Source organism: Zingiber officinale, chromosome 6A, assembly GCF_018446385.1.
Source record: "Zingiber officinale cultivar Zhangliang chromosome 6A, Zo_v1.1, whole genome shotgun sequence".
Lineage (NCBI taxonomy): Eukaryota > Viridiplantae > Streptophyta > Magnoliopsida > Zingiberales > Zingiberaceae > Zingiber > Zingiber officinale.
Genome location: NC_055997.1, coordinates 87,879,072 through 87,906,931, shown reverse-complemented (window position 1 = coordinate 87,906,931; position 27,860 = coordinate 87,879,072). Strand labels below are relative to the sequence as shown.

General features: G+C 43.4%; 2 protein-coding genes and 1 pseudogene across 2 annotated transcripts; 1 reads left to right on the top strand and 2 right to left on the bottom strand.

The window, feature by feature from the left end:
- LOC121995006 overlaps window positions 1–14,871 on the top strand; it is a 29,372-nt pseudogene extending 14,501 nt beyond the window's left edge.
- Window positions 14,872–16,283: 1,412 nt separating this feature from the next.
- On the bottom strand, window positions 16,284–17,516 carry LOC121995005 (pullulanase 1, chloroplastic-like; the record flags this gene model as incomplete). Its single annotated transcript, XM_042548867.1, has 4 exons — window positions 16,284–16,573; window positions 16,644–16,743; window positions 16,829–16,938; window positions 17,352–17,516. Coding segments are annotated over 4 exons (552 nt in total), but the record flags the coding sequence as incomplete, so codon positions are not given.
- Window positions 17,203–26,898, bottom strand: LOC121996824 (pentatricopeptide repeat-containing protein At5g41170, mitochondrial-like). The gene is made up of 6 exons (XM_042550945.1): window positions 24,286–26,898; window positions 23,464–23,520; window positions 22,826–22,896; window positions 17,856–17,943; window positions 17,590–17,697; window positions 17,203–17,490 (listed from the first exon to the last, which is right to left on the bottom strand). The coding sequence occupies exon 1, from the start codon at window positions 26,787–26,789 to the stop codon at window positions 24,591–24,593; it is 2,199 nt and encodes a 732-aa protein (XP_042406879.1). The 5' UTR covers window positions 26,790–26,898; the 3' UTR covers window positions 17,203–17,490; window positions 17,590–17,697; window positions 17,856–17,943; window positions 22,826–22,896; window positions 23,464–23,520; window positions 24,286–24,590.
- Between the last annotated feature and the right edge of the window lie 962 nt (window positions 26,899–27,860).

The following is a 27,860-nucleotide window of genomic DNA, read 5'->3' as shown; positions in this document are numbered from 1 at the left end:
AATGGTCATTCGGCCTAAAATAAATAAAGCTGAAAGTTCTTCCGTGTATCTGCTTGAGTCTTCCAAATTGTGGCATGGTAGACTTGGACATGTGAACTATGATGGATTACGTAAATTACATAACATGCAAAGCATATCTACAATCCACCTTGACTCGGAACACAAGTGTGAAACTTGTATTGAAGCAAAATTGACAGGGTCATCCTTTTAACATGTTAAAAGCAGCATTGAACCACTCATCCTAATTCACACCAACATGTGCAACCTGAAAGGGGCACCGGCACATGATGGGAATAAGTACTTCATCACTTTTGTAAATAATCACACAAAATGTGGTTATGTGTATCTTCCCCAAAGTAAGAATGAAGTTATAGAAAAATTTATTCTCTATAAGAGTGGGGTTGAAAAACAATTTAATTGGGCAATTAAAGTTGTTCAGAGTGACCAAGACGGTGAATATGTATCACCATTCATTGCTGTGTGCTGAACACGGGATCAGACACGAAACAACAGCTCCTTATTCTCCTCAGCAAAATGGTGTTGTTGAGCGAAAGAATCATACTCTGAAAGAAATGATGAATGCTCTTCTATTAAGTTCTGGACTACCAGAGCAAATATGGGGGGGGAGCTGTACTCATAGCTAATTACCTTTTACATAAGATGCCCCGAAAGAAAATAGAAAAGAGCTCGTATGAGTTGTAGATTGGGAGACAATTATCCTACAAATACTTGCGAATATGGGGTTGTCTGACCAAAGTGTTAAGTTCCTAATCCGAAGAGGATTAAGATAGGGTCAAAGACTGTTGATTACATATTTCTTGGATATACACATAACAACAGTGCTTATAGATTTCTTGTGTTTGACTCTCAAATATCGGAGATACACAAGAACTCGATTATTGAATCACGAAATATCTCGTTCTTTGAACATATGTTTCCATATAAGACCCAAGAGGAAGCTAGCTCCTCAAAACAGACATATGAAACACAAAGAAAAGAAGAAGTCAATGAATCTGTTGAGATTGAACTTATTGAGGTTGAGCTCAAACGAAGTAAAAGAGCTCAAGTGAAAAAATCCTTTGAAACGAATTTTATCACAATAGTAATAACTCCTATTGAGAGTAGTTGCCTGATGGTATTATGTCTATGGTGTATATGTCGAGACTTACCATTATACAAATGGCTCTATATCCGGCCAATTGTCAATTGACTATCGCAATGGATGCAAATTGACGACACAGCTTTCGGTCATCCAAAAATATCTTCTAAGAATTGTCGTAACTATTCAGCTTCTTCACCATATTTGTCAAGAGCTATGAACTCAGACTCTATTATGGATCTAGTTATGATGGTTTGCTTAGAAGATTTACATGAAATAGTTGTACTTCCCAAAGTAAAGACATACCTAGGGTGTAATCGAGTCGAGCCGAACTGAACTCTTGAATGTTTAAGTTTGGCTCGTTTATAATCGAACCGAGCTCAGACTTTATTTAACGAATATATTCATGGCTCACGAGCTTATTCGAACTTTTATCGAGCATAAACAAGCTTAATAAATATAAATTATAAATTTAAATATTCATTAAAAACTAAATTATAAATTTAAATATTCATTAAAAACTAAATTATATATTTAGAGAAAATTATAATATTTTTATTATAATTTATAATTTTATTATAATAAATAAATTTAATATATTTATCTATATTTTTCATAAGTAGAGTGTAAAATCTATAAATTTAATATTAAAACTATTATTTTTTTATTTAAAAATTGATTCATGAACTTACTAACGAACATGTTCACGAATTAACAAGCCGAGTATTGTGAAGCTTGAGCTTAGTTTGTTTATCTTAACGAGCCTCATTAAACGAGCTCAAATGAGTCTTTATCGAATCGAGATTTGAATAGCTCATGAGCGGCTTGGTTCATATACATCCCTAGACATACTCACTTATGGACTTAGAGTCTTTCATATCCGATATCCAATCACGATTAACCTGCATCAGAGTATTATTAGCTATTGTTGCTCTATGAAATTTGGAGATATATCAAATGGATGTAAAAAATCGCTTTTTTAAATGAAGAGTTAGAAGAAGAAATCTACATGGAACAACATGAAGAGTTTTCTGTGCCAGAGCATAAACATAAGGTTTGTAGATTAGTCAAGTCATTATACGGCTTGAAACAAGCTCCGAAATAATGGCATAAAAAGTTTGATCGTACCATGAAAGAAAGTGGATTTCAGATCAATGAATATGGTAAATGCATCTATATGAAAACGACAGTTGATCCGGCGGTAGGAATGGGGGGCCCACAGATGGGGTCCCGTCCGAGCGGAACCAGAGATTACCCAGCCAAAGGTTTGGGGTTTCCGACGCCAAAGCAGTAGAACCGGAGCCGAGTGGCCGAGCGGAGGTGTCCGCTCGGCCGAGGACAGAATGGCCGAGCGGGGGTGTCCGCTCGGCCGGAATCATGGCGAGGAAATAGTGATTAGCCGAGCGGCCTATTCGCTCGGCCCGGGATATGGTATGTCAGCAAAGGCATGATGATTAGACTGTACGCAAGATGACACTATTAAAGGCCCTACAATCACGTCACGGAAAGGTTGATACAGTAGTGGGATGGCCTTATGGATGACCTTCTGACAAGCCCACACCTAGGCATGGTCGAGAGCAGGCGATTGTATCAACAGTATGGTCTTATGGATGCCCTTCTGACAGGCCTACGCCTGGGCATGGTCGAAAGCAGGCGATTGCTTCGATTGGTGGGCCCAGGCTCCTTCGAGAGGTCTATATAAGGCCTCCACTTCTTCAACCGGAGGTACGCTAGTCTTCATCCTGCAGCCACTTTCTTCATCTATTCCCTCGCCTGACTTGAGCGTCGGAGGGCCGTCGCCGGGACACCCCCCCCCCGGCTCGGTTTTGTTGCAGGTTTGCCGGAGCACTCGAGGATCCAGCAGGGAGCGCCACATCCCCAGCGTTCGTTGACCCCTGGTTTGGACAGGATCAATTTGGCGCCGTCTGTGGGAACGCACCTGCATCCGAGCAGAGGCAATGGACGAGGCTGGAAGAATACATACCGTGGCACTCTCACAAGAAGAGTTGGACGCTCTGGTCGAGATAAGGGCCGCCAAACTTGTGGAGCAAAAATAGAAAGCAGCAGCCGAGCGGCCGGAGCAACAAGCAACGTCTGCGTCGGGGGGTCGAGCGGAAGCACCTCCAGCCACCGTCGCAGTCCATCGAGCCTTATTTCGTACCCCTGAAGCCGTACCAGCTCGAAGAGATAGAGGATCTTCTTCAGACGAGATGCCTAGGCGAGATGACAGAAAGGGGAAAGCCCCCCGAGCGGACTCATCTCCCGAGCGGATCAATCGCCAATTTTCGGAGGCTATACTACAAGACCCTCTGCCCAAGCATTACGTGCCTCCGACGATCGGCGAGTACAATGGAACAACAGACCCGGATGATCATCTGGGTAAGTTTGATAACACAGCTACGCTCCATCAATACACAGATGGAGTAAAATGCCGAGTTTTTCTTACCACTCTCTCGGGATCGGCTCAACGCTGGTTTCGGAGGCTGCCGGACGGATCTATCACCAGCTTCAAAGACTTCCGAACGGCTTTCCTCCACCACTTTGCAAGCAGTCGGCGATATCAAAAAACTAGCGTTAGTCTGTTTGCTATCAAGCAAGAAGCCCGTGAATCGCTCCGAGCTTATATCCAACGATTCAACCAAGTGGCGATGGATATTCCAACGGCCACATCAGAGACCATGATGAATGCCTTCACACAAGGCCTAGTGGATGGGGACTTCTTCCGGTCGCTCATCCGAAAGCCACCCCGAGATTATGATCACATGCTACATCGGGCCAACGAATACATAAACGTGGAAGAAGCGCAAGCCGCCCGGAAAAAGGAAACTCCAACCGAGCGGGCACCTATTCAGGCCAAACGGAAACAGCACGCCGCTCATCAGCCGCCCAGAGGACCGAGGGCCGAAGCAATCTGATCCCCCCACGCCAGATCACACGTACAAGAGGTGGCTGCCACTCGGCCCAAGCCAAAGAAGAGATGGACCCCTATGTTCTGCTCCTTCCACCGGACGGATACACACAACACGAGGGATTGTCGAAATCTTCCCTTCGTGGCTAATCCCGTTCCCAGGAATGCCGAACGACGGTCTCCTCCCATCGACAGAAGATAAAGGACCCATGAAGCCGACCGGACCCGCGCCGAGAGGCGACATCAACAGACGCCCGATCGGCACCGATCTCCAAGACAGGAGAATCGCCGGGCGTCCAGAGAACGGTCCCGACCGTCCACTCGGGAAGAGGAAAACAGGAGCAATACTTCCCGGGGCGAGATCAACGTTATTGCTGGTGGGCCGACCGGAGGAGACTCCAACCGAGCCAGAAAGGCGGGCGTCCGGCAGCTCCAGATCCACGCAGTCGGTTGCAGCCAAGAGCGGGCAAGTGGACCGGAAATCACTTTCGGGCCCAGGGACTTAGAAGGAGTTGAAGTGCCCCACGACGACGCCCTGCTCATTAAAACGGTAATAGCAAATTACACTATTCACCGCATATTTGTTGACACAGGGAGTTCGGTCAACATCATATTCAAGAAGGCGTTTGACCAGCTGCAAATTGATTGAGCCGAGCTGCTTCCCATGACAACCCCGCTCTACGGGTTTACGGGTAACGAAGTTCAGCCGGTCGGACAGATCCGGCTGGCTACCTCGCTGGGAGAGGAGCCGCTCAGGAGGACCAGGACAATAAATTTCGTGGTGGTCGACTCTCCCTCGTCCTACAACTTCATTTTGGGACGACCGGCGCTCGGCGAATTCCGAGCGGTCGTCTCAACCTTTCCACCAGAAGATGAAGTTCCCCGTCGAAGACAAGGTGGGAGAAGTACGGGGAGATCAGTTAGCAGCTCGGCGATGCTACATAGAGATGGTCCGAGCAGAATCCAACTCCGCTTGGAAGGCGCCTCGAATCGAGGTAAATGTCATCACTGAAAAGCCACCCTCTTTAATTTATGAAGAAAAAGAGGAAGTGCAGATTCATCCGACCCGATCGGAGGCCACGACTTTTGTTGCCTCTGATCTGGAGGAGAAGCAGAAGGAGGAGCTGATCCAATGTCTCCGACGAAATCATGATGTATTCGTCTGGTCGACACATGAATTGCCCGAAATTTCGCCGAGCATAGCGCAGCATGAGTTGCATGTCCGACCGGACGCTCGGCCGATAAAGCAGAGAAAAAGAGATTTCAGTACCGAGCAGAACTCCATCATCCGGGCGGAGGTCGAGAAGCTTCTGGGGCCGGCCATATACGAGAAGTACAGTTTCCGAGTTGGTTGGCTAACGTAGTATTAGTCTCCAAGCCGGGCGGCAAGTGGAGAGTCTGCATTGATTTTCGGGACTTGAACAAAGCATGCCCCAAGGACTTTTATCCTCTGCCCCGGATAGATCAGCTGGTGGACTCTACGGTCGGCTGCGAATTAATTTGTATGCTCGACGCCTACCAAGGCTATCATCAAGTGCCGCTCGCCCGGGAAGATCAAGAAAAAGTAAGCTTCGTAACGACCGACGGCACATATTGCTACAATGTGATGCCGTTCGGATTGAAGAATGTCGGGGCCACCTATCAACGCTTGATGAACAAAGTGTTCAGAGAGCAGATCCGGCGGAATCTAGAAGTTTATGTGGACGACATTCTTATCAAAACCGCCCGAGCGGCCGATCTCTTCAAGGACATGGAAGAAACCTTCCGAACGCTACGCAAATATGGAGTCAAGCTAAATCCCCAGAAGTGCCTGTTCGGAGCAAAAGGAGGGCGTTTCTTGGGGTATATAGTGACCGAGCGGGGAATTGAAGCTAATCCCAGCAAGGTGAAAGCTCTACAAGACATGTCGCCTCCAAGAAATACAAGGGAAATGCAGCGTTTGACCGGTCGGATAACCGCATTGTCCCGATTCATCTCCAAAACTGCCGACCGAAGCCTCCCTTTCTTCAAAATTTTACGCAAGGCCACTAAATTTCACTGGGACGAGAAATGCGACCGAGCATTCGAAGAATTGAAGACATATCTTAATTCTCTGCCTATACTAGCCAAGCCGATCGGGGGTGAGTCACTTTATATTTATCTGTCTTCAACCGAGCAGGTTGTAGGCTCGGCACTTGTAAGGTCCAGCGGCGAGGAACAGCCGGTGTATTTTCTGAGCCACATTTTAAAAGATGCTGAATCTCGTTACACTGGGCTCGAGAAGTTGGCCTTTGCTTTGGTTCTAGCCGTTCGGCGCCTTCGACCATATTTCTTGGCTCACACCATCATTGTCCGGACGAACAGTACACTAGGAAGAGTACTGTTGAATCCAGAAGCGTCCGAACGGCTCATCAAGTGGACGACAGAACTGAGTGAATTTGACATCCAATACCAGCCCCGCTCGGCGATCAAAGCGCAATCCTTGGCTGATTTTGTGACCGAAGTGCAAAGGCCAGAGCCGGAAGCTATGTGGAAAATATATATGGATGGGTCTTCCACTCGGCTCGGAAGTGGGATTGGAATATTGCTGCTCTCACCCCAAGAAGAAAAGATGCACTTATCCGTCCGACTGGATTACAAAGCTACCAACAATGAAGCAGAGTATGAGGCCCTCATAGCCGGATTGCAGGCAGCATGGCATGTGGGACCGCTCAGCAACTTTCTGGCACCTTTGAAATCAACAGCGTTCGGCTTAAACTCTACGCTGAGGCCTTTGAAAAACTTAAAGCTACTTTCCGAGAGGTTCTTATTCAGAAGATTCCCCGAACGGAGAACCAGGCAGCCGATGAGTTGGCCAAACTAGCAAGTTCTATAACGTTGGTCGCCATTCAACAACCAATTGAAAAAGTACTGCTGGTGGTGCACGTCGACCGGATGGAAAGCCTCACATTTCCAAGCGACTGGAGGGCACCCATCATAGAGTTCCTCCGCTCGGGAGCTACATCAGCCGACTGGAATGAAGCCCAGTTGCTGAGAAGAAGAGCCGGTCGGTTCACACTCATCGGCGATCAACTTTACAAAAAGGCTTTCTCTCGCCCGTTGTTGAAAAGCGTGAGCTCGGAAGACTCAGCTTACATCCTCCAAGAAGTACATCAAGGATCGTGCGGAGGGTATCCAGGCGGACGATCACTAGCTAAGAAGATCCTGCTAGCTGGATACTTTTGGCCGACCTTACAAATAGACGCCGCTCGGACAGTATCTACGTGCCTTTCGTGCCAGAAGTATCACAACTTCTCGCACCTACCGGCAGAGGAGATGAAGGCATCAACCGTTTCGTGTCCGTTTGATCAATGGGGAATAGATATTGTGGGTCCATTTCCGATGGCGACCTGGCAGAGGAAATTTTTGCTGGTGGCGGTCGATTATTTTTCCAAGTGGGTGGAGGCCGAGCCACTAGCCAGGATCACCGAACAGATGGTCAAAAAATTCATCTGGCAACACATCATCTGTAGGTTCGGTATCCCTCGCCGATTGGTTTCCGACAATGGGCGGCAATTCACAGGGAAGGTGCTAGAAGATTGGTGCAAAAGCTACGGCATCGAGCAACACTTCACGTCCGTGGCTTACCCCCAAAGCAACGGTCAAGCCGAAGTAGCCAACCGGGACCACTTGGGAGGAAGTTGGCCAGATGAAGTGCCGGGCGTTTTATGGGACATCCGAACGACTCCTAAGGAAGGAACGGGCGTCACACCTTTTCAACTAGTGTACGGCGGCGAAGCGGTCATTCCGGTTGAAGTCGGCGTCGAGTCCGTCCAGGTCCAATGTTACGATGGAGGCAACGCCGAGCGGAGGAACATGGAGCTGGATTTGGTTGATGAGGAGCGGGCCAAGGCATCCGTTCGGCTGATGGCGTACCGTCAACGGATGATGCAAAACTACAATCGGCGCGTCATTCCCAGATCATTCCAGGTAGGCGATCTTGTCTGGAAGAAAGTCAAGCCGGTCGGCGACGTCGGCAAGCTTGAAGCTCCGTGGGCAGGCCCCTTCAAAATCATCGAAAAGCTCCGCTCGGGCGCGTATTATTTGGAGGATGAGGACGGCCGACAGCTAGATAGGCCGTGGACCGGGCGGGGTGAAAGGTGTGCCAATGTAAATCATCCTGTGTACTTTTTTCGACTGAATACTTGAAATGCAGAAATGAAAAATCAAGAGAACAAATATAAGGCATCGTCAACGAGGAACGAAGGCCCCGCGCCGTTCGGCCGGAGGTAAATTGGTCGAGCCGAGCGCTCGAGGATCGAAGGCCCCGTACCGTTCGGACGGAGGTAAATTATCCGAGTCAAAATGCTCAATGCTGAAGACCCCGTGCCGTTCGGCCGGGCGTACGATACCCAAGCATCAACACAAAAACCGAAGGCCACGTGCGGAAAGTAAAGTGGTGTAATATGGCGCTAATTCTTTGTATATTTTCTGTTAGCCTATATTCTCATAATGCAAGAAGCAAAAGTGATAAAAAGGATGGCAAAAAGCTTCACCGAACGGAAGCGTCAAAATTAGCCTTAAAGACCGTCTAGCCCAGACGTTAAACTGTAGAGATGAGCCAGCGTCTATAAACTCTCCGAGCGGAAGACCGTCTAGCCCAGACGTTAAACCGTAGAGACGAGCCGGCGTCTATAAACTCTCCGAGCGGAAGACCGTCTAGCCCAGACGTTAAACCGTAGAGACGAGCCGGCGTCTATAAACTCTCCGAGCGGAAGACCGTCTAGCCCAGACGTTAAACCGTAGAGACGAGCCGGCGTCTATAAACTCTCCGAGCGGAAGACCGTCTAGCCCAGACGTTAAACCGTAGAGACGAGCCGGCGTCTATAAACTCTCCGAGCGGAAGACCGTCTAGCCCAGACGTTAAACCGTAGAGACGAGCCGGCATCTATAAACTCTCCGAGCGGAAGACCGTCTAGCCCAGACGTTAAACCGTAGAGACGAGCCGGCGTCTATAAACTCTCCGAGCGGAAGACCGTCTAGCCCAGACGTTAAACCGTAGAGACGAGCCGGCGTCTATAAACTCTCCGAGCGGAAGACCGTCTAGCCCAGACGTTAAACCGTAGAGACGAGCCGACGTCTATAAATCCCCGAGCAGAAGACCGACGAGCTCCGTCGTTAAATATCGAGAGCCGCGCCGACCGGCTATAAATATCCGCGCCGTCGAGCTCCGACGTTAAAGATCGAGAGTCGAACCCGCGACTGTGAGCTTACTGGACGAAACTAAGGACGCCAAATAACGAGCCTTCGCAAGTACTAAATTGATTAAGTCCGATCGGCCATCAGTTTGCCAATACTTCGCATTCACTGAATGCAAACAGCACAGCCAAGCGCTAAACGATTTCGAGGAAAACAAGTCAATTGATTGACCTAATCGGTCGTCTAGTGGGAAACACGTGGAGCTTAACTGACTCTACGAATAAGCACCAAACAGACAAAAGACGACAATGAAGGGCAAACAAAAATAGAGGCAAAGGAAGACAATTACGCTGATCGGCACATGCAAAAATTTTACATCAGCAGATGAAATACAGAAAGTACTGGGGAGAACTCGCTTCACTCCGGGTCCTCAAAATTAAAAAAGGCGTCCGGGATATCGTCAATCATAGCCGTCAGATCTGAAGAGGGAATGCTCAGGTCAGCAGGAAGGTGCCCCCCCTTCTTCAAGTACGCCATGGTGACCTTGACCGCCTCGACGAAAGTTGAGGAGACGTTGCCGCCGAATTTTGCGCCGAACCGTTCCGAGCGGAGGTATTCTTGGCGCGCTGCGGCTAGGCGACTCGGCTCTCCCTCCTTATATTTTTTGAGTACCGCCCGGGAAGCGGTTAAGGAATCTTGGACTGCCTTCAAGTCCACCTCAGCCTTTGTACGTTCTGCCGAACGGTCCTCTCGCTCGGCGTTCAGCTGGGCCTCCAGATCCTTGGATCGCTGATCTAGCGCACGGACATCTACTTTCATCTTGTCCAGATCAGCAATCGCCCGCTTCTTTCGACTACTGGTGCGCTTCACGTCTCCGTCGCGCTTCTTCACCAAGTCTTCAAGTCGGGCCACCTCTGTAGCCAGGTCGGCGACCTTCTTCTGTTCGGCCTCGAGGGCTTGTTTCCCCCGCTCGGCCGATGGACCCCCATAGACTTGGAGTTTTTCCATGAGATCCTCCAGCTCGGCTAGCCGATGGCTAGTGGCGATTTGCTCGGCCCAATGCTATAAGGGAAATAATAAAATCAGGAACCAAACAGTAGTAGGGCACAAGAAGAAAAATGAACCTACCTGAGTGGCCTGCTGCATGTGGTTATCACCGAGCTGCTTGGGCGTCATGAGGGCCACCCGAATCTGAGCGTCCTCGAAAAGCTTGGCGAGCGAACCCCTCAAGGTTATCTCATGAACGGGGCTTGATGGCCGATCGGCAGACAATAAATATTCCTCCGATGGGAATCGAAGGGTAGTCTTAATGGTCGGGTGACCAGCCGGCACTTCCTCAGCCTCAGTCGCCTGGCCCGAGGACTCCCCAATGGTTGAAGTTTCGCCCAACCGTCGTAAGCGACGACGAGTCCGTGGAGGAGAGCCAGAGGGCTGTGCGGTGGGCGAGGCCACTGAGGTCCCGATCTGCGACGGCGTGCGATCTGGCGAAGCGACCTCGATCGGCGCCTGTGGTTCGCCCTCTTGGGTCGGCGGAAGGCTGGGATCTCTTCGACGTTTCCGCCGAACTTCCAGTGGTGAATCCCCGGCATGGGGGACTCCCAACTCGGCTGGAGCAGAGGAAACAGGATCCGCCTCAACCTCCGTTGAAGCGGATTGGGTAACTTCTGTTTCAGGGGCGGACTGCGTCCCCCCCTCTCAGCGAGTTCTTTTTTGGTAGCTGCCTCAATTTCCACGACTTTCAATTTCAGATGATCAGTAGCCTTGGAGCGCCACATGACTTCAGCTGCAGTGGAAGAAATTAAAATCAGTTAGACAAAAAAGGCGAAGGGAGTAAAAGAGTCCTTACCCATGCGGTAGGGGAGATTGGCCCGAACGGGAGATAAGCCAAAAATGTACAACACTCCCTTGAGAAGCAACTGGTCGATTTTGTATCGCTGACCGGACAACCAGTTTGCCGCATGAAGGTAGGCCGGATTGCTTCTGAATTTGCCGAGTTCCGGCTGGGTCGGCACAGCGGTCTGCCATTTGGTTCGGAATGTTGGCCGCTCAGGAAGTCGTATATAGAAGAAGAACTCCTTCCAGTGCTTGTTGGAGGTCGGCATATTATCAAAAAATTTGAAGCCTATTCTACTTTGGAAAATAAAAGTGCCCAACTCGGATTGTTTGGGGTAGAAGAAAAAGTGGAATATTTTGGGGTCAAGTGGAATACTGTGCAGCCTAAAGAGGGCGACCACCCCGCTCAGCAGCCTAAAGGAATTCGGCACAAGTTGGCCGAGCGGGATGCGGAAATAATTACAAACTTCCAAAATAAATGGATGGGTAGGAAATCTAAGGCCGCCCTGGAATTGGTCCAGAAAAAAACAAATGGTACCGATCGGCGGGTTATGGGGCCGGTCGGTCGGGTCGGCTACAACTATTTCATGGTCGTCCGGGATCCCGTACGTCCGAACAAGACGCCGAGCACCCTCCTCGTCAAATTTACTCTCCATGGTCATATACCAGGGACCATGAACATCAACAGCGGGTACGGAAGTGCTCGCCATGACTAAAGTACCCAGAAAAAGAAAGAAGGAAGCCGAAAGAAACTCGGAAACGGAGGACAGATAAAGGTTCGCAAGCAAGGGGACGAAAGGAGTTCCCCGCGAAAGGGAAAGGCCGAACAAAAGGAAGGGAGAAGCTTACTGAGGGAAGATGAACGGAGAGGATCACCAGAAAGCCGAAAACCACCAAGAGGCAGGAGCTAGGACAGCCGGAACGATGCAGTCGCGGGCACCTTCGACGGAGGACGCGCAATTAAACAGAGAATGCATCGTAAGGGCGAAGACGAAGGCTTTATGCGAACGAGGCTGGTCGGCCTCGTCCGTCGGATGTAGGTCACGAGAGACGAGGTCATCATCTAACCGTCCATTTCAAAACAATCGGCGTCCCATCGTACGGATCATCACCGCCACGCGAGAAGAGCCACGTGGCGCTCTGTCACCAGGCGCAATTAATGCGCCCATACCGCGCATGCTTCGACTTAATGAAAAGGATTTGCGTGATTTTCGAGAAGATTTAGACAAGCAAACATCCATGTTGAGCGCCAAGACATCCAAAACGAAGAGCCGAGCGGCTGAATTTGGCATAAGGGCCGAACGGCTCAAGGGATATTATAAGCGACGGTAAGGGGACGACCGCCCGCTCGGACACATAGTCCAGTCAGTCGGACTCACTGCCTCCTTCGACTAGACTTGAAGGGGAGGCAAGTGATCCGGCGGTAGGAATGGGGGGCCCATAGATGGGGTCCCGTCCGAGCGGAACCAGAGATTACCCAGCCAAAGGTTTGGGGTTTCCGACGCCAAAGCAGTAGAACCGGAGCCGAGTGGCCGAGCGGAGGTGTCCGCTCGGCCGAGGACAGAATGGTCGAGCGGGGGTGTCCGCTCGGCCGGAATCATGGCGAGGAAATAGTGATTAGCCGAACGGCCTATTCGCTCGGCCCGGGATATGGTATGTCAGCAAAGGCATGATGATTAGACTGTACGCAAGATGGCACTATTAAAGGCCCTACCATCACGTCACGGAAAGGTTGATACAGTAGTGGGATGGCCTTATGGATGCCCTTCTGACAAGCCCACACCTAGGCATGGTCGAGAGCAGGCGATTGTATCAACAGTATGGTCTTATGGATGCCCTTCTGACAGGCCTACGCCTGGGCATGGTCGAAAGCAAGCGATTGCTTCGATTGGTGGGCCCAGGCTCCTTCGAGAGGTCTATATAAGGTCTCCACTTCTTCAACCGGAGGTACGCTAGTCTTCATCCTGCAGCCACTTTCTTCATCTATTCCCTCGCCTGACTTGAGCGTCGGAGGGCCGTCGCCGGGACACCCCCCCCCCCCCCGGCTCGGTTTTGTTGCAAGTTCGCCGAAGCACTCGAGGATCCAGCAAGGAGCGCCACATCCCCAGCGTTCGTTGACCCCTGGTTCGGACAGGATCAACAGTAATATAACTAGATCAATCATGTAGATGCCCCTATGAATCAGTAATCAGATGAAGGGTAAGTATTCTTGCTTTTAATGATCACAATGGGGTAATAGAAAATACTCTTGAGAGATCACCTATGTGAGAAAGAAGTAGGATCATTTCGAGAAGAATTAGAGGTATAATTCTTAGCACTTCTCACAAAATCAGGAGTGTTCATGGCCAAGAACGAACACACTCAGGAGACTTGAGCTATATCAAGGAGAGTCCTGGGTGAGTTTTGTCTATGCTGACACAAACGGTAGAATAGGTGAAAGATATCATGTCTATTGATTAGCTAGTGAGCAATAGAGTACTCCATGGTGATTAGAAGTCTGATGTATTTAATGAGTTGTACACGATCAAACTTAACCTACATAATAAACAAGTTGAGTATATACATAAGTAATTCTGATATTAACCACTAGAAAAGAATAATAAGAATACTTAATTGTACTATACAAAATATCCTGTGTTGTGAATGTGGAACTACTAATGATAGGTTGAAAGACATCATGTCTATTGATTAGCTAGTGAGCAATAGAGTACTCCAGGGTGATTAGAAGTTTAATATATTTAATGAGTTGTACACGATCCAACTTAACCTACACAGTAAGCAAGCTGAGTAGATACACGAATAATTCTGATATTGATAACTAGAAAAGAATAACAAAAGTACTTAGGTACTTACGATATACTGATGATTATAAATTGCACTATACAAAATATGCTGTTGTGAACGCGGAACTACTAATGACAGGTCGCGTTTCCATTCACAATTTATATTTGCCAATAAGTACCTGGTTACCCTCGGTGGGGGCGATCGCTGCAAGAGCATGAACCACTACCTGTGGAGCTTCCTCTGCGAGCTGGGAGAAGCCCAGTACCTAAATCGCACGCTCGTCATGGATCTCAACATTTGCCTCTCGTCGATCTACACAGGCACTGGCAAGGACGCCGACGGCAAGGACTTCCGCTTCTACTTCGACTTCGAGCACATAAGGACTCGGCTTCTGTGATCGACCAGCGCCAGTTCTGGACAGATTGGTCGGAATGGGAGAAAAAGGACAAGCTTGCCCTTCACTTCATCAAGGACACCCTGAGCCTCGCTGGCATCAAGGACACCCTGATCATGAGGAAATTTGGAGACGTCGAGCCAGACAACTACTGGTACCGTACAGAGTCTGCGAGGGGGAGACCGAGGCCGTGATCCAGCGCCCATGGCACCTCCTCTGGAAGTCCCGACGGCTGATGGAGATTGACTCCGCCATCTCATCTCTTCGGGCCTGTGTTGGGACTTCGACTCCGTTCACATTGTGCGTGGGGACAAGGGGAGGAACACTCAGCTGTGGCCGAACCTTGCAAGGGACACCTCGCCTGATGCACTACTTGCAACGCTCGGTGACAAGATTGACAATGGAAGACGGTTGTACATCGCCACCGACGAGCCTTATACCTCCTTCTTCGACCCCCTTAAGGATAAGTATACCACCTATTTCCTAGATGACTTCAAAGATTTGTGGAATGGCACTAGTGAATGGTATCAGGAGACGAAGGAACTCAATGGTGGAGTAGCTGTCGAATTCGATGGCTACATGAGGGTGGAAGTCGATACAGAGGTGTTCTTGAGAGGAAAGAAGCAGCTTGAGACCTTCAATGATCTAACTAGTGACTGCAAAGATGGCATCAATACCTACCCTGCCGCTTCTTGATGCTGATCATGCAGTTGCTTGGCAAAGGTGAGTCTTTTGAAGGATTACGAAGGGCATTTAGCCGCTTTGGCCTTTGCCTATGCCACTTTTTGTTTTGTTCAGCACCATTCTTCTAGTTGACTCTCACTTCATATTTTTATGTGTAGAAGTGATATTACTAAATGAGGTGAATTATGGTGGAGCAAAGGTGAATACGTTCGCGTCTAATATTCTTGTCAATCCGTCTTAGGGTCAATTGATATCTTAAGATCAATACAAAGGAGGTAAATCACGAATGATTACTAGTCTTTGGAATAGTAGTCGAGCACATGAGAAAGGTATTTACCTCAGCTATGTCAAAATTCGAACCCCAGACCTTATGATGACAGCACCTTATGCACTAGTCACTAGACCATCCTGAAAAGACTACTAAATGAGATGAATTATGGTGGCAAAAGACGAATACATTTGTACCTCCGTCAATCCGTCTTAGGGCCAATACTGAAGAGGTAAATCACGGAAAATAAGATGAATTATGGAGCTAGTATTTATGTCCTTGATGTTATCGAATTATTGGACTATTCTTCTTCTTCTTCAATTTTGGATTTCATTATACAAACGTTCTTACTAAATTTGTTTTTATAGACAAATTACAAGATTTCTTCAATAATTGGGCACTCAAAAATCCCTGGGTGATTCTTACTGCTGCTTTTGTTGAATTGATCTCTTCAAGTTGTATAGTTTGCATAGAGCCAAATGAAAAAATCAATTATAAGAAATTTATCAAGTTGAATCTCATTGTGGATTTTAGGTCATTTGCATCATCAGACCAATCAGTATTGTAAAATGGTTGCAGGAGAGGAAATAACTTAATTAGGAAAAATGCCATAGTATATCAAGTATAGATGTTTGAGACAAGCCTTTTGCCATTCTATCCAATAATGTGTCAATTTTAATGCCAAAAACAAATTTTAAAAATCAATTTATGTCAACTCTAACTTCATAGCTGCAAGGAGTAATAAAATGTACTTTTACTCAAATAAACATTGAAATTATGATTTCATTAAGCACACAAACTGATTTTGAAATCATCTTCCGGTTACATTTTCTGCTTTTAAAATCATAGGAATCACGATTTATGAGACACGAGTTAATTTTAAACTTAATTATTTTAGAAGCCGCTTGCACCATTCAAACGGGACCGGATCCTCTGGTCCCCTTGTCTGGTCCGCTCCTGAACCGAGAAAGGGGATTGATAGGAGACAATGACCCCCACCTGTTAACAGGTGGAGGCTCATTGCCCTCCACCAATGCAAACCGACCAATGCAAACCGACTGCTGCCATTCATTAAATAAAACAATGAAGAGACGGTAGCTATTTTGCCCTCTTATCGGCAATCAGAATGCACTGACACAAAATTTGCAACAGAATATTAATATTTCTATGAATTTTTGAGGCTGCATTCTGAGCGTTGATAAAAAAAAAAGTAAAAAATTATGATCATTTTACTTTGGAACTTGGAAAACCCCACTTGAAACGATTTCCTCAGCACATTATTATTTTGGAATTGAAAAAAAAAAGGAGCAGAGAGAGAGAGAAAAGTAGATTAATCCATGTATTGCGCAGTTCAACGAACAAGGACGTTGTCCTCTGAGGAATAATGAAACTGCATGACGAGGCATCATATGCTGATTGCTTCACAACATCATCCACCGAGTTTAACTGCATTAGATCCATAATCCACAATCAAACCATCGTGTTACTTGCCATTGAAGAAAAAAGAGAGAGATACCTGCACAGGATGCAGTTGCAGTGTTCTTGACTTCAATGCAGGAATTTCTAGTGAAACTTGGGCAGGACAAACATTGAACAATACAACCACAAGAGAGTAGCTGCAACGAAGAAGTGAAACTGTTAGAATCCTGAGCTTCTGTGAGTTGATGGAGACGAAATTCCATTTTAGCATTTGTGACTTACAAGGGGTCAATTTGAGCCATGCCAGGTTTTTCAGCGTCACCATCTTCGATGCTCATAACAATAATTCCTTGGACCCAGGGGGGCCCTGTATTATGAAAGTGGAGCCTTTCCTGAGGTGGGGGGAGTCAGATAATTGGTACCAGGGTTAAAGACAATATATGGAGTTCAATACTTATGGAACCTTTGCAGTTACCAGTGTACAACTGGAACAATATGTGGAGATTAAGCTTAGTAACTTAGGGTCAACTCCTAAATACTCGGAAAGATGGCCCTTGAAAAGTTTCTACAATATACGTTCGTATACTCTAGTAAATGCATGAATGCATGTTGAACCTACTCCATATACATTTGTGTAGCTTCGTACACCACTGAGATAAGTAATATCAGTTGTAAACAACTGGACCTTTCAGCACAGTTAGTTACATATCAGGTACAAGAAACAGAAAAATGTTGACCTTCCTATTGAGTTTACATATCCTCGATTAGGAAAGTGACTATACTCGATTTAAGTCAGTAGCCTTACTTGAATGGCATTTGCAGTTCTCAAACGAAAGAGTGGAGAAGAATATCTGATCTTTAGTAGGTCTACAAAGTTATCAACAGCTGCAAGAATGTGATGTTTCTGAGGCTTGAATGATGGGTTTGCTAACCTTGGTTTGATCCTGTGGTGATGAGTTGATAAAAAATTACAATTTCAACCCAAAAAATTGGGAAAAAGCTAGTTTGCTCCAGAACTAGAAAAGAAATATATAGCAAAATACCATATTTCGATTAAAATGCTGTAAGAACTTAGTGGCCAATTATATTAGTTCTTTTCTCGTGGAGGAAGTCCAACGCCCCAATTGTTCGCTTGTTAAGTGAAGTCAAGTCTTAAAAAAATGGAAAGTAAAGCATTAAGGATAGTATCATTGGTTTAAGCAAATGGTATCTGAATTTTCTCTTCGAACAAAATTCTGAAATGGAGAACAAAAGCCTATCAACTAGCTAAAACAAACATTACAACTTTTGAGGCAAGGGAGCATCGAACCTGTTAAACCAATCACCAGAATTGTATGAATCACGATCAAGTGACTTTGACCGCAAAATCTCATCCCCACAATGAAAAAAGGGATACCCTAATTAAGGCAAATAAATAAAAATGTCAGAAGTTGCTATGGATGCTATCAAATATGATACGGTGACAAGAAACAATAGCCAACTTACACAAAAATAAATAAAATTTAATGAACTTTGACAATCAAGGGAACATTCATCTTGCAAACAATCAAGTGTTTCGTGGAGACAATTGTAGGACAAACTCGACGCTAAAAGAGGAGGGGGTGAATAGTGTTACGATTTGTATAAGCAGATAATAACTGAATCAATAGACGAAAATAAAAATTACATTGACTGATTCAATCAAGTATAGTAAAGCAATGTAAGAATGCAAAAGACTTAACAATTGAGCATGCAAGTAGTTAATCAACCAAATCAGAAATATAGACACGTGGAACAATTATAAAAATATGATTCTTATTTCTAATTTTTCCTTTCCAAAAAGCCTATAGAGGAGGGAAAACCTTATAGAAAAAGAATTTAAAAAGTTAAGCACAAATACAATAAAAAAAGGTAACACAAAAACAAATGAAATGTTACTCTAGGTGTTGCCGATCAGAAATAAAGTGCAAGTTGCAGCGTGTTGCAGCACAGAAGGCGAGAGAGCAATAGAGCACAACCTCAAGAGATTGAGAGAATGAATTGTGAATTAGTTATCTTCAAGTTGTGCCTCAAAGCTCTTTTTATAGTCCTTCTATGATCGCCTGGAGCCTCCCTAGTCATCTAGATGGGTGCTGACGTGGCTACAACTTGTATTTGTTAGATAACATTAACGAAGCTCTCCCTCCGGTCACCTGGAGAGGAGTCAAATTTGATCTTGACTCGAGTCACTCAGATTGCTGAATAATGCCATCTCCAAGTCGCTTAAAAGTTGCTTCGGTCACCCCGACTCAACACGGTCATATGGAACCTCCAACTTCACTCGCCGAGAGTTATCATTAGCCAGTCTCCTCGAACTTTCTCCGGTCGCCTTGAATCGTCGAACATTGCTTCCACGTAATGAGTAGGATGCAAAATGTAAAGTTACTTGCACTTACTTTGAGTCTAGATGCTTACTTCCTAGCTGACCCATCTAGATTGAGTTGCCAAGCTACAACTTCTAGTTGATTCCACTTGGACTTGTTTGCCAAGTTTCAACTCCCAATTTACCCCACTTGGTCTTATCCGCCAAGCTTCAACTCCCAGCTTACTCTACTTGGTCTTGTCTGTTAAGCCTTCAGCTCCCAAGCTGGCTTCACTTGGACTTGATTCACCTAGTTCCCGGCCAGGACTTTCTTACTTGGTTCCCAACTAAGACTTAGCTCCTGCCTGATTCCCAATCAGACTTTAGATGCCTAGCTCCACGAGAACTTAGTAGCAACCTGTTCCTAACCAGAACTTTAACACTTGTCAAGTAACCTGCTTCTACACACTTGACATCAATTTGTTAGAGCACAAAAAACCTAACTTTAACCTTAGTCATTCATCAAAACTCTGGTTTAAAGGTTGTACTCTCAACACTAAGAACAATATGTTAGAAAATAAACTTAGTTCCATACCTTTAATTTTGATTAATTAGTTAGGCCTAGATACTCTATACATGGATCTCCTCGACACAATAACAATACAAATCCTATTCTCTCTACTTGGTGCCAGTCAGTGCTTCCTCTTTCTCAACTGCCACTACCTCTCACTCGTCACCTGTAAGTTTGTGATCCTGTGCCTTCTAGTTGTCATCAAAACCCAGTTAGCTTGTATGCAGCTGCTAGATCTTGAATAACCCTAGGGGAAGATCTTGGTTTTAAAATGGGTTAAACAGAGAAGAAACTTTATTGACATGGATCTACAGAGAGCTAATGTATTAGTCTTAGTTGGAAGCAATGAAAATTTTAGTTGAAAATCAACTCCCAGATTGCATCATGCCAAAGGACAGCTAAAAAATACCAACCAAATTCCTACTGATAATGAATTAATACAAATATATGAAAATTTGATTGACAAATCATATATACTTATATTCGTTGAAAACTATAAATGTAATAAAATCTCAACTACTAATGCTAAATGTACTCAAGTTCAAGAATACAATTAATGTTGGCTAGAAAAAAAAATACTAACAAATCTGATAGTTAGTTTGCTAATAAATAAACTTTAAAACGGGAATATTAATAGTAGTGACTAGAAAGAAAATACCAATAAATTTGATAGTTTGTTTAGAATTCAGGGAATAGAATATTGTACTGCATATTATAGCGAAATAATCAATCTTGTTAGGATTGCATATGTAAACTCATGATAAAATAAATCTAGAAGTACTAACATGGAACTATATACACTAGAATAATCTAACGACCTCAGACACTCAAGATTGTGCATAAATACTAAGCTTGTTACATTAAAAAAGCGTATCTGGTAAGCAAAACACAAACTAAACATGAAAACTATAAACTGCATCGTGCATTTGATCATTGAAACTGATGATTCAAAAAAAATCCATTAAACCGTGTGTAAACAAAATTAAAAAAGGAAAGATTATAATAGGCAACGAAACTGGGGTAGGACTAATGATGTGAATGCACATAAGAAATAAAGGTACAGTTTCATTCAATCAAGAATTCAATTTTGGCTTATTAAAATAAATTTTTGTCAGTTTTAATGAATCTGAAAACTTCAAGCAAAGCTAAACAAGTGAAGATCTATATAATATTTGGTAGCCTAAACACAATTTTGTAAGCATACCCTATATCTTGACTCTAGTACGTGTCACTTTGAGTCAATCTAATCAATATTTTGTGTTTAAACAAGGTTTTAAAATTTATAGCTATGTCGGAGTTCCAAACTTTCACCGCAACCATAATGTTTCAGTACTGTGTTGATCTTTCGACGTATGATGCTGATAGAGATTTGGAGGGGAAGGACGAAGAAAATAAAAAAAGAAGACAACAACTACTACTTTATGTTCCTCTTGTAATGGTACAATGTTGATATTAAAAGCTACAAAAAATAACAAATATTTTTTCAATTTATCTTGACACATTTTGTAACATGCCAAGGGGTGTCTAATGTACACAGTCATCAAAATGATTATCACAATTACATAGAATAGATTACCTATATCAAGTTTTGGTAATTTATCCAAAACGAGATGTTTTGACCATGCCACAGCACGTTACAAGATTTCAAACCACGATTTAGACTATTTGACCTTGTTGAGCAACGCTAGCCAAATAAGATTGGCATCGATGCAAAGTCACACTTTGATACTGAATTAATGCAACATCAAAATTAAATTGAAACTCACATAGAGAATTGAGATAAATTGACACGTCGTAGGGGATAACTATCTTATATAGAGAAATAACACAAATTCACAGAGTATAAAACTCACCAAGTGAATTTTTTTTATTGAATTGGAAGAAGAACATTGAAGAATTACATCTTTTATAGACCTTATACGAAACAAACTAGGAAAACAATTGAATTCTAATAAGGAAATAGCCCACCCAATATAAACTAAACTCCTACCATTTCTCTTCAAAATTTAAACATACCAAGACTAACTCCTAATATTAAAATAATTCCTTAAAAGTTAATTCTCCTAAACCAACCGATAGCATTTTTCCATGAAAAGTAAATATTTGTATTTCTTCTACAAAATCTTCTAATCATCGGTTGATTAGATATTGCATCACCAACTAGCTAATCAAATGTGAGCTCCTCGAATATTTTCATTGCTTTTCCAACAAAATTTCATGACCTGTGGCCCTTCTAACTCCACACAACATTGCTCTAATAGGCTTCCTCCTATTGCAAAAAATTCCTTAGGCTAAGACATGTCTAACTGCAATTGATACTATTAAAGCACAAGTAGCATAGCGACTTTTACCTTGCCAATATAATATTGAAATACTGCTAATAGTATAGGTCAGCTGCCAAAATGGTACATTTTGGCTATGGACAGATACCGATCAACACTTTAAACCACAAGTGGATGTATGTAGTGATGGAAGAAAAGGATAAACACAAGGCAAATCCATGATCAAGAATGAGATTAGGTTTGATTGATATAATTTGGCACAACACCAAGATAAATTTGTATGCCTTAGCCACCAGTTTTATGGGGTTGCATATCAGTTGAAAATCTTGTGAGAGGGGGAAATATCAAAATAGAGATTGTGCTCATCACTCATTTGTTCTTTCAACTATTATAATGGGGTCTATGTTTTTTTTACATCAAATTTATAGTTTCACTACCAATTCGAAATTTTCTATAGCATTCAAAGGATTTAGGATAATTTTTTTTTAAAAAAAAAATCAACATGATTTGGCACAAGGATCTCTCTTAATGGAATTTATGCAGCTGTAGAACATGATGCTATGCTTCTTACCCATGGTATCCTGGCAAGCCAATCACCAATCATCAAAGGAATAAAAATATAGCTGACTCATACATTCCATTAGAAGAAAGCCCTCATCGTAAGCCTAACTTGATATATCTCAAGCATTCAAATAACGCATGTATTATACTTCCATAATTAAACCACACCAAGGAATCAAGAAGTTAATATGAAACCATGAGTAGCTTTAAATTAGTATATATTTCTTGGAAACAAATTAACACTTTAAAAAAAAATTTAAAAATGTTGCAACAAAAATTAAATTATGACAAGATAGAATGCCTCCCAATTCCAGTTCCTGGTAGGTTAAATTGTGTTGCATTGATCCCTCGCTTATTGTTTGCAACCTCACCAAAGTCCCATCCTTCACCGTAACTAATAAATGACAAGTTTACAAAATTGGAGAACTTTGTCAACAGCAAAGACACACTTATAGGTATAAATCTCAGTCAAAACGACCACATGCTTCTACCAAAATGCTCAACAACAAGAATATAACCAACAATGAATAAACCAAATCACTCACATATATATCATTGAACCATCTACCCCATCCTTGTCTTTAGACAGGCTTTGAAGAGTACTCTTTGCTTTCACCTGAAATAACAAATAATAGGTGGACAACAAATAATGAAAGCATGTAACCAGTAATAATCAGAAAGGAAAAAAAATTCAGAATGTCAGACTTCCAATTTCATCAAAACTGACTAACCACCAAAACAACCAAATCACTGTTACAGGGAGATGCTTTGCATGTGAATCATCAGCAGGACTAAGAGACACCGATAATGATGTCTTTTTGGTAAATTTTTGTACCGAAAGCAAGAAACAATTATGACCTCAAACAGATCAAATTTTCGGTTAGATCACTCTGATTGCATCAGGAGAGACTATTAACTTCTCTAGGATGAGATATTAAACTTAAAATTATGAACAGTTCATTATCATTTCTATATGTGATCAAATTATATTTTCACTAATCTCAAGCAACAGTACTGAAAAAATAAGTTATGTTGATTTTACATATTGGAGATTCTGCATTTAACTAAATTTGGTACAAAAAGATACTACTTGACACACAATTGAAACAGTAGTGATCATGCTAAATTTGTTGTGAAAATAATAAATATGGTAGAAAACAGCAGTGAGGTGAGGGTTATGCACCATAGTGCTCTTCATAATATGTCCCATGAGGTCAAACCGGAAACCATTAACCTGCAACTGTAATCAAAAGTCAAAACTCAGGACCAAGTTCAATTCTTTATTTGAGTAGCACATAAAAGATAGGAAATGATATAAATTATCTATATTTGATGAGAAACACTCCTATGAATAGATACAGGCTCAGAAAAAAAAAAACTGAACTTGAGTTACAACATGTATCTAACCACAGACAATGAAGGTGATCAAGACAGAAAATAAACCAAAAACAATGGGAAGAAAATCCCAGCATCCTGAATGTTTTGTTGTCAGACAAAAGCAGACAGTATCTATGAGAAACTAACTAGCTACATATGAAAATTGAGAAGAATGTATCAGTATCAAGTATTAACAAACTTATCTATGCACACCACAATGCCAATGCAACTTAAAGGGAACTATGAAGATTGCTAATTTTGCTTCCAAAGAGGATACAAGAATTAAAAAGAATATTAGCATCCAAAATGTTTGGACTAAATTAAGTAATTTCACTTCCAAACAGGATGAGAGAACTAAAAGGAATGTTCACTTCCACAATGATTGGACTAAATTAAGATTCCTCTGTGGTATTATACTACAAACATCCAATAACATGAAGGCATGTTTCATCTACCATTTCTTCCAGGTTAATATTGATAGAGATTGCTAAGGGATATCAAGGAGCCACTGTCATTTCATGCTAACAAACATGCAGCAGAAATACCTTCTGATGATTGTTTTCATAGCTTGTTTCATTAACTTGATTTTGGAAATAATGCTTAAATGGCTGAATTGCATAGTACTTACTTTCTGAAAGATACTGACTTCTGTCTTCCTAGACTTTTGCTGCATGTTACCCAATTATCTACAACAAAGCATCTTGCTTCCTCTTGCAGTGGTAATTCATCCACCAACTTTGCTTGTTGTAAAGAAAAGTAAGATATCACCACTACCAATCTAAATAATATCAGCTTATTAGCTGCATCAACTTCCCTTGAATGGGGGCAATAAGTGATATCTTTTTTTGACTGGAAGGCATTAGCGATTGTTTTTATCCACCAGTTTGCAGGATCTCAAAATGATACATGAGATATAGTTCCTCAAGTAACCATTCAAGTGCTAAAACTTGAAATCTCCGACAAATTCATGACTGAATCAGGAGAAATGCCTTGATTTAACATTATCTTATATATCTCATAAGCTTTATCCCAATCACCCAATTTACGATATCCATTAATTATCACACTATAGGTTACTACAGTAGGACAGAGATTCATTTTCAGCATATCATCTAGCAAAGCAATTGCAGTTTCCATCATAAAAATCTTGCTATATCCATCAATGAGGCAGGTGTATGCATGAGCATCAGGCACAAGACCACTGTGCACCATTTTGTCGAACAACTCAGAAGCTTTCTTCATATCTTTGCGACTACAGTAACCATCAATCAAGCATGTATATACAATCCTATCAGGAATAAACCCCTTTATAATCATTTCTTCGAACAAACCCAATGCTTCAGGTAGCCTACCAATCTTGCAAAGCCCATTGATAATGATGGTGTATACAAAGATATTTGGCACCAAACCCACCTTTGACATTCCTGCAAACAGCTTCAGTGCCTCCTCAAGCTTTGATGATTTAATTAGACCATCAATAAGTATGGAATAGATAACTACGTCACAAACAATCCCTTTCTTTATCATTGATCCCAGAACACCCCACGTGTACACTGATTTTCCTTCCTTGAATAGTCCATTAAGGATGACTGAGAACATAAATATATTTGGAACAATTCCCCATTCATTCATTTTGTCAAGGAAAGCAAAAGCATCTAACATTCTATGCTGCTTGCAAAATAAATCAACTATCAGAGTACATGTTACAACACTAGGCATCACACCGCTGTAAAGCATGAATTCAAATTGCTCTAATGCTTCTTTCAAGCACCCATTTCTACAGTGAGCAAATATTATACTCGTGTAACTATGAGCATCTGGGACAAAATTGCTTTGAATCATCTGTTGCCAAAGCCTAGAAGCACCATCCAAATCCCCAAGTTGGCAATATCCATCAATGAGGATCCCATAGGAAATTAAGTCATGTGCATAGCCTTGGCCACTCAGTTGATTGAAGAGACTTAATGCACATCCCATCTCACCTTTCAAGCACAAACCATGAAGTAGTGAACTAAAACTAACCATCGTCGGCGTGATCTCATTGCTTAACATTTCTTCAAGAAGATTAGAGCCCTTCGCAACATCTCCACTTTTGCAAAATCCATCAATGAGAATGCTGTAGCTATGTACATCTGGCTTTGGTCCACGTTCTTTCATCTCCTGAACTACTGACAAAGCTTTCTCCAACTCACCCTCCCTACAAAAACCAAGTATCAGAGCATTATAACAATTGGTATTGCATGGCAAGTCTCTGGACTGCAAGTCCTGAAGAAATTCCTTTGCAGACTTAACATCTCCTGCTCGACAAAGCCCCCTGATGTACGTATCATATGTCACTACATTTGGCTTCACACCTTCCATTTCCATTTCATCAAGAATTTTACTAGCTTCATTTATGTCCAAGATATCTTGGGTAGTATACATATACATAATGATAGTGTAACTATAAACATTTGGCTTCGGTCCGCAGATTTTCATGTGATTAAATAAATCCTTTGCCATTTCGGAATTATTGCTTCTGACCAAAACTTTGAGCAAAAGGTTAGATAAGGGAGCTCCAATCGGAAGCCCCATTCTTTTCGCTTCAAAGTAGACTTCTAGTGCATGTTCGATCATGGAGTCTTCTGCTAGAAGAAGGATAGCAGTCCCATATACATTGAGAGAGCTCAGAGAACCACCAGCATGCAGCACTACTGCTGATAGCACCACCAACAAGTCGCAATCCACATTCCTAACGAAGCTCAGAACCCCAGCTAGCAACAGCCTAATCTCCCGTTGCATTCCCGCCGACGAGAAAACCCCCATGAGCATCGAGAAAGCCTCCACCGCATGCGGGAAGCCGTACGCGCCTGCCGCCTCAGCGAATCTAATTTCTCGGACCGTGGTCCAGTCGAGGGTCCTCTGCACGACGGAGACGAGGAGGAAGAGGCCCGCTCGGGGCACTCCGGGGCAGCAAGAGCGAAACTTTGCGTCGGGAAGCTTATCGGTGGCGTCTCTATCGACGTCGTCACTGGAGTAGTTGGGTGGCTCAACCAGCGAGAGGATTGAGGAGTTGAAGCGAAGGGAGGTGCGCGAGGGAAAGAGTCTTGCAGCGATGGCTCGGCTAAGAAAGGCCCGTTGCACCGGGATCATAGAAGAGCACGCCGGAACCCTAGCGACGGAAAACGGAGCATCGCCGCCAGGAAGAGAGAAGCCGAATCCAGCGCAGGAGCTTTGTGGTTTTAGTTTGCGGCTTAACCCCAGAGAGCAGATCTTTTAGTCCGTAAATTACGGACCAGGGATGGTATAATGATGAGGACCTTTGATTTGGATGGACTCTATTTTTAAATAGATGGGGTCCATCTAAATTAAAGGTTCACATATAGTGAACCATCCCCTGGTCCGCAATTTGCGGACCAGAGAATCCCTGGTGCTTAACCCCAACCACAACCCCAACCCCAATCAAACTTGGCTATTTAGGGGGCGTTTGGTTTAGAGGTTTGGGAATGAGGGAATGAGGGAATGGATTCATTCCCAAACCTTGTGTTTGGTTGATGGGAATGGAATCAAAATTTTGGAATGAAACCTAAAAATTTGGGTATGGAGGAAACCCACTTCCTCTCTTGGGTTTTAATGGAATGAAAATAACAATTAAGTTTGGACGAAAATACTCTTAGTATATTTGTTCAATTTTTCTTTCATTTCACTCTCTCTCCTTGTTCTCTCTCATCATACTTTCTCTCTCCTCATTCTATCATCATATTTTCTCTCTCAACATACTTTCTCTCATCACATATTCTCTACTATTTTCTCTCTATATATTCTCTCTCATCACACACACACTCTCATTATTTTCCCTCTCTTCATTCTCTCCTCATTTTTTCATCATACTTTCTCTCTCCTCAATCTCTCTTACCATACTCTCTCTCCATATTTTTTCCCATCACACTTTCTTTCTCTTCATTCTCTTCCATCATACTCTCTCTGCTCTTTCTCTCTCTTCATTCTCTCCTTATTTTTTTTGCATCATACTTTCTCTCTCCTCAATCTCTCTCTGTATATTTTTTCTCATCACACTTTCTCTCTCTTCATTCTCTTCCATCACACTCTCTCTCCTTATTTTCTCTTATCACAGTTTCTCTTTCTTCATTTTTTCTCATCACACTTTCTCTCCTATCACATTTTCTCATCATACTTTCTCTCCTTAATTTCTCATTTTCTTTC